Source organism: Lipotes vexillifer, unplaced genomic scaffold (genome assembly GCF_000442215.2).
Source record: "Lipotes vexillifer unplaced genomic scaffold, Lipotes_vexillifer_v1.1 scaffold717, whole genome shotgun sequence".
In the NCBI taxonomy this organism is placed as follows: Eukaryota; Metazoa; Chordata; class Mammalia; order Artiodactyla; family Lipotidae; genus Lipotes; species Lipotes vexillifer.
The window spans coordinates 486768-493591 of NW_006798707.1; the positions used below are offsets into that span (position 1 = coordinate 486768).

General features: G+C 37.1%; 1 protein-coding gene across 2 annotated transcripts in view; it reads left to right on the plus strand.

Annotated features, from left to right (window-relative positions):
* The window catches only part of HADHB (hydroxyacyl-CoA dehydrogenase trifunctional multienzyme complex subunit beta), a 30921-nt gene extending 25889 nt beyond the window's left edge, over positions 1-5032 (plus strand). For both annotated transcript variants that reach the window (XM_007470798.1, XM_007470799.1), the window contains 4 exons: positions 122-209; positions 534-608; positions 1726-1890; positions 4492-5032. In XM_007470798.1, coding sequence (XP_007470860.1) covers positions 122-209; positions 534-608; positions 1726-1890; positions 4492-4527 — 364 coding nt within the window. In that variant the 3' untranslated portion in view covers positions 4528-5032. The remainder of the gene's footprint in view (positions 1-121; positions 210-533; positions 609-1725; positions 1891-4491) is intronic.
* The last annotated feature ends 1792 nt before the right edge of the window (positions 5033-6824 follow it).

A 6824-nucleotide genomic window follows, 5' to 3' on the forward strand; every position in this document is an offset into this window, starting at 1 on the left:
ATCAGTGAGCGAGTGGAAGACACTCTGATAATTATGTAGAACTCAGTTTGGGGAATATGAAGGAGCTCTTAGGTTAAAAATTAAAGTTTTAATATTGTATCACTTATTTTTTTCTTTTCAGACCAACATATGCTACTCCAAAAGTTTTAGAAAAGGCAGGATTAACAATGAATGATATTGATGCTTTTGAATTTCATGAAGCTTTCTCAGTAAGTCACTTTAAAGACACATATCAAAGGACTGTAATCATTTAATATCAGTAAAACAAGAGTGGAGCTTTATATTTGAAGTACTGACTTACACTGCTGGGAAGGGCATGATGGGAGGAATCCAGGGCTACACACACAGTGCTAAAAAACATACCTTTTGAAGCTATCACTTTGAGGCCCTTCAAAAGTACCAGATTCTTTCTTTAGGAAATATTCACTGAAAACTGATTTAAAGATTTGCTTAGCTTTAAAGTTAGATAAACTCAAAGAATGCCTTGAGGGACATTACTAACAAGGTCCTTATTGAGTTATTTTCCTTTCTAGGGTCAGATTTTGGCTAATTTGAAAGCCATGGATTCTGACTGGTTTGCACAAAACTACATGGGTAGAAAAGCCAAGGTAAGTTTCTGGTTAAAAATATGCTCGAGGAACTTCCCTGGTGGTCCAGTGGTTAAGACTCTGTGCTTCCACTGCAGGGGGGCACGGGTTCGATCCCTGGTTGGGGAATTAAGATCCTGCATGCTGTGCAGCATAGCCAAAAAACAGCTTGAATTTCCAAAGCACTTTAATATTTGGAGCTTTAATACCTGCTAATAAAAATATGAAGAGGAAAGCTGCTGCTGCTTATGAAGAATTTTGTGTTTCATTACATATATTTATTTCTTAGTTGAAAAATACCTCCTGGAAATTCTTTAGAAAAAAATAAAAGCAAGGATAAAGAAGATGTGGCACATATATACAATGGAATATTACTCAGCCATAAAAAGAAACAAAATTGAGTTATTTGTAGTGAGGTGGATGGACCTAGAGTCTGTCATACAGAGTGAAGTAAGTCAGAAAGAGAAAAACAAATATCATATGCACAAAACTACATGGGTAGAAAAGCCAAAGTAAGTTTCTGGTTAAAAATATGCTCAAGGAACTTCATACATATGGAATCTAAAAAAAAAATGGTTCTGAAGAACCTAGGGGCAGGACAGGAATAAAGATGCAGGCGTAGAGAATGGACTTGAGGACACGGGGAGGGGAAAGGGTAAGCTGGGACATATATACACTACCAAATGTAAAATAGCTAGTGGGAAACAGCTGCATAGCACAGGGAGATCAGCTCGGTGCTTTGTGACCACCTAGAGGGGTGGGATAGGGATGTAGGAGCGAGACGCAAGAGGGAGGAGATATGGGAACATATGTATATGTATAGCTGATTCACTTTGTTATACAGCAGAAACTAACCATTGTAAAGCAATTATACTCCAATAAAGATGTTAAAAAACAAAAAATAAAAGCAAAATTTTAGGTTGTCTTTGTTCATCCATTCTGATGTTAGATGAAAAATAAGTGGGCCCTTGGCTTTCAGAATTGATTTAGAATTTCTTTCTTTTGCAGTAAAATAACTTGTGATTTGTCTTAAGTTAGTTACTTCCCTTTATTGCCATTACTACCTGTTAACTACGAGCCTTGTCTGATTCTTAAGTAAACTCATCTCTGTATTTGTGTCTATTTTTGTGGGAGCCAGGTTGGATCGCCTCCTTTGGAGAAGTTTAACATCTGGGGTGGATCACTCTCCCTGGGGCACCCATTTGGAGCCACTGGCTGTCGGTTGGTCATGGCAGCTGCCAACAGATTACAGAAGGAAGGAGGCCAGTATGGGTTAGTTGCCGCCTGTGCAGCTGGAGGGCAGGTATGTCACAGAAGCTTCATAGGAGCTTCCAGAAAGTCATTTTCTTGGAAACAAAACAAATTCATCCAAGAATGTTTGATTTAGCTTAATTTCAAACAGTCTTAGAGCAATTTTTCTGATGACAGACAACTGGGAAAAAAGCAGCCTGTTTTTGTGGGGAGGGAGTACAACTTTAATTCTGATAGTACTTTGAAAGGAAGAATCTATTTAAATCCAAGTTATTTTTTTTCTCTAAAATAATGTTTATGTTTTTTGTTTATAAAAGTTATATATGCTCCTTATGGAAATTATGAAAATACAAAAAGTATTTAGAAAATAAAATTATAATCACTTATAATCCCCTCATCAGACACTATCATTACTCACACTTTGGTATATTTTCTTCTTTAATAATAAAATTTTATACATTTATCTAGTCACCATGAGACGTTATCCATAAAATCTCTCCAAGTCTTTCTTGAGAACTGAACTATACTTAATGGAGAATTAATTTGCCTCTGGATAACCTATTGCTATTTAGCTGAGGAAAATTATGTTTTTCTACAGATTTTTTTTCTATCTGCTTTACTTGTGTTACTGACGAAACTTCCTACCTGCTATAGCATTTCATGTGGGAATAAAATCCAAAAGGAAGGCTGATTGTAATCTTTTTTTTTTTTTCCCAACCCTGATGGAAACAGATTTGATTTTTCTCCAGATAACAGAAACTATCCGTTGCCGACCAAGATGAATAAGATATGTAAAAGTATAAACATCTTACATTTAAAAGCCTTTATTTATGGCTTTTTCTCAGAGACCTTGAAGAAGCAAGGGATCAGTTATTTTTAGGTTGGATTTTTTAGACTTCACAATCGAGTATTTTCTAATCTGTTGTAACTTCATTTACAGAAAACCATGGTAAATCAGGACTGGAGCCCTCCCTCTTATCTTTCTATGCCAAGTTTAAATGCGGGAGGTAACTAGTGCATAGCATTGTACATAGTGCATAGTCCACGTAGGTTAATGTCCTTTGGTTTTGAGTGTTTGTTCCCTAATTTTTTAATCTAGCACATAGAGGATTAATAACACAATACTAGGTGCTTTTGTGGATGAACAAAGAATAATATCCAATATTATTACTTTACCTCTAGAAGTTTACAGTATAGTGAAGAAGGAGATAATGCATCTTAGAAACTAGGTTAAACTTGGCATTGTTTCATCAAGAGCCAAATGAGTGCTACAAACATGATTAGATCAAAGGAGGAATCCATCATTGTGGATCAGGATTTCTCAGCTTTGGCACTAGTAACATTTTGGGCCAGATAATTCTTTGTTGCAGGTGAGGGGACTGTGCTGTGTGTTGTAGGGTGTTTAACATGGTCTCTACCCACTAGATACCAGTAGCAAACCACCCCCCTCACTCCCCATCCCCCCCGCCCCCCTGCCATACGCATACAGTTGGGACAACCAGAAATATCTCCAGACATTGCTAAATGTCCTCTGGGGAGGGGAGGGAGCAAAATCACTGCCGTTGAGAACCACTGATCTAGTGCAATGTAAAAGATTTGGAACATGAAAACAACACAGTTGAAATAAAACAGGAGAAGGAATATTCTACCTTATTATATGGGCCCTTCTAGGACAACCCCAAGTCAGTCAAACCTTCCCATCCGTATTCTTTTGTTTGCTTGTGCCTGTATTAAGGTATTTAGCGTTTGTTTTGAACTACAGTGTATATTAGATAGAGGATACAGACCATGTAGCAAAACTTTGTACCCACACAGTGTTCAGCTTGGTGCCTTATAAATAATAGTTGCTTAATAAATATTTGTGGGGATTGAATTGAATCTGGAAGCAGGGAGATTAGTTTGGCTATTAACTAGTTTGATAGCAGTCCAAAAGATAGAATGACTATGATTATCAGATAGGATTTAGACTCATGAAATCATTAATTTCTATACTAGGTTTCAACTAGGGAGATAACTTGGATATAGCACTGTGCCTAGTACTAGGAAAGGGATTTTCTACCTTTTTACCTTTGTGGGACCTCAAATCATCATCTTCACCCACATAGAGTAGTAAAGAAGAGACCAGGTTTTGGAATCATCTGGTTTCAAGTCCTGACCCTGTTACTTAATAGCTTTGTGGATTTGGATGAGTAACTTAACCTCTCAAAGCCTCAGTTTTCTTACCTAGGAGAGAGAGAAGGCTGTTGTTGGATTCACTGTATTGCGTTTATTTTTATACAGCTAAAAAAAGCCCCTCTGGCTTAATTTAATAGTAACCACTTACGGAGCATCTACTAGGAGTCAGACTCTTCTAGATAGACTCTGATACACATGTGTATACATATATGTGTGTGTGTGTGTGTATACATACATTGTATGGTATCTAATTTAATGCTCACAAAAACACTTTGAAGTGGGCACCATGAACCCCATTTTAGAGAGGAAGTTGAGGTTCAGAATGGCTAATAACTTTCCCAGGATTGCACAGTGTTTGAATGGCAGAGCCAGGATTAAGTTCCAAAGCCTATATTTTTCCCATTGTTCTGTGCTGCCTCTGTACTGGCTGGATTCATTGCATTTGATTGCTCTAACTGAACTTTTTTTTCCTTTACAGGGCCATGCTATGATAGTGGAAGCTTATCCAAAATAATAGATCAAGAAGAGGTGACCTGGAGTTTCTGTGCAACACTCACCCTAGGCAATGCCATTTCAATGCACTACTCGGTGACATCTATAGTTCCTAGCTCCTCTTAGGGAAACAAAATTTGTGGCCTTCTGTTAAGTACTTTGCAGTTAAGCCTTGCCAGTGTTCTGAGCTTTCCAATAATCATGGCTTATTACTCTTTCAGGAATTTCTTAGTTACCAGAATCTCTCAACAGTGATAAGTTTAAGCAATTGTGTTTGGTCTCTATTTTTATGAAAGACTGAATGAGTGGCTGAGATTTGGAATCACCTTTGTAACATTTGCAAATTATAGCTCATTCCTATTTGTGACCTAAAGATAAACGTTTTCTATAAAATACAAACCAATGTGCCTAAATTTAACTTAATTATGGAAAGGTAATTCAGAATCTAAACATCACTGAAAATTTACAGTAAATGTTTAGATATATAAATACCATGTTGGTTAACCTTAATAAAGTAGAGAAGTATTAGAGAACCATTTGCATTGTTTTATTAGGGGTAAAAGGTGGTTCTCTTGCTTAGGGACAGATTTTGCCTTGGATTACTCCTTTGTAACTTCTAACCATTTTAGTCAACCATGAAGCCGCTAGGATCATAAAGAAGGTCCTGCTTTAGAATAACACCATTTTTTCCCCAGTGCCCAATTGAAATAAATTTATTTTATCATTTGGAGATGTTTGCCGGGTTTAATGAAATGTAAAGAAATTTCAAAAATTTGGTCAACATACTAAAAATTCTCTCAGTTTTTTGACAACCAAACTGCATTAAATAACATGTATGCTAGTGCATTGCAGAAGCAGAAGTCTCAGTTGCAACCGTTCATGTGAATTTCATTTAGGTCTATGAAAGTTACTGGCAATCAGAATCATACTCTAGTTCAGGGACAGATTGGGCAAGGGACCAAGTGCTAACCTCTTAAAAGGTTATTTGAGAGTCCCAGCTTTATTTCCCCATGATTTCATTGGTGAATTCCACCTAATGTGAGTTTTTAATACTGCAAACCATTATATTTACGTATCACAAATATTAACTCTAGATAAGTTAAATATAAAAGATAAAAAACTTTTTAAGGGGCTTCCATGGTGACACAGTGGTTGAGAGTCTGCCTGCCGATGCAGGGGACACGGGTTCGTACCCTGGTCCGGGAGGATCCCACATGCCGCAGAGCGGCTGGGCCCGTGGGTCATGGCCGCTGAGCCTGTGCGTCTGGGGCCTGTGCTCTGCAACGGGAGAGGCCACGGCAGTGAGAGGCCCGCGTACCGCAAAAAAAAAAAAACTTTAAAATTTAGAAAAAAAAATACCACTGTGACCCTTAGGTTGGGGCGGAGAGAATTTCTTAAATAAGACATTTAAAGTGTTACCATAAACGAAAAGATCTATAAATTGGCCTATGTTGAAATAAGAACCTTTGTTCTTTATATGATAGAGTGGAAAAACAAGCCACAAATGGGGTGAAGATACAGATATAACTTAAAAGGATGTACATATATATATCTTATCAAAAATGTATCTTTTATATCTCTATCATAGCATACATATGATAGATACCTTACAAGATATATATGATATAGATATATTTTACAAAGGATTCAGGGTGTATACAGAATTCCTGTCAATCAAAAAGGAGAAAGATAGGGATTTCCCTGGTGATCCAGTGGTTAAGACTCTGGGCTTCCACAGCAGGGGGCTTGGGTTCAGTTCCTGGTCGCAGAACTAAGATCCCTCCTGCATGCCGTGTGGTGAGGCCAAAAAAAAAAAAAGAAGAAGAAAGATAACATGGTAAAATATGGCAAAAGATATTAACAGGTATTTTTTTAGAAAATAATGTACAAATGCAGAATAAACATGAAAAGATGCTCATTAGTAATCAAGAAAAACCAAACCAAGATCATGATGAGGTATTATTTTATACCTACTAGACTGACAAAAATGAACAGGACTGAGAATACCAAGCGTGAGTGAGGATGTAGAACAGTAGGAACTTTTTATACACTGCTGGTGAGAATGCAGATTGATACAACCACTTTGGAAAACAGTCTGGCATTATCTTGTACATTTGAATATGATACATGGTTTATAATCCAGCTTTTCCACTCGGGTATATTTCCTGGAGAAACTTGTACATGAGTACCAGGAGACATGTGCAAGAGTGTTGATAGCAGCATGTCTCTCTAATAGCAAAATATTGTAAATAACGAACATTCATCCACAGCAAAGTTTTAAAAATAAGCAAAACTAAGTACATTTCTAGGATGCCTATG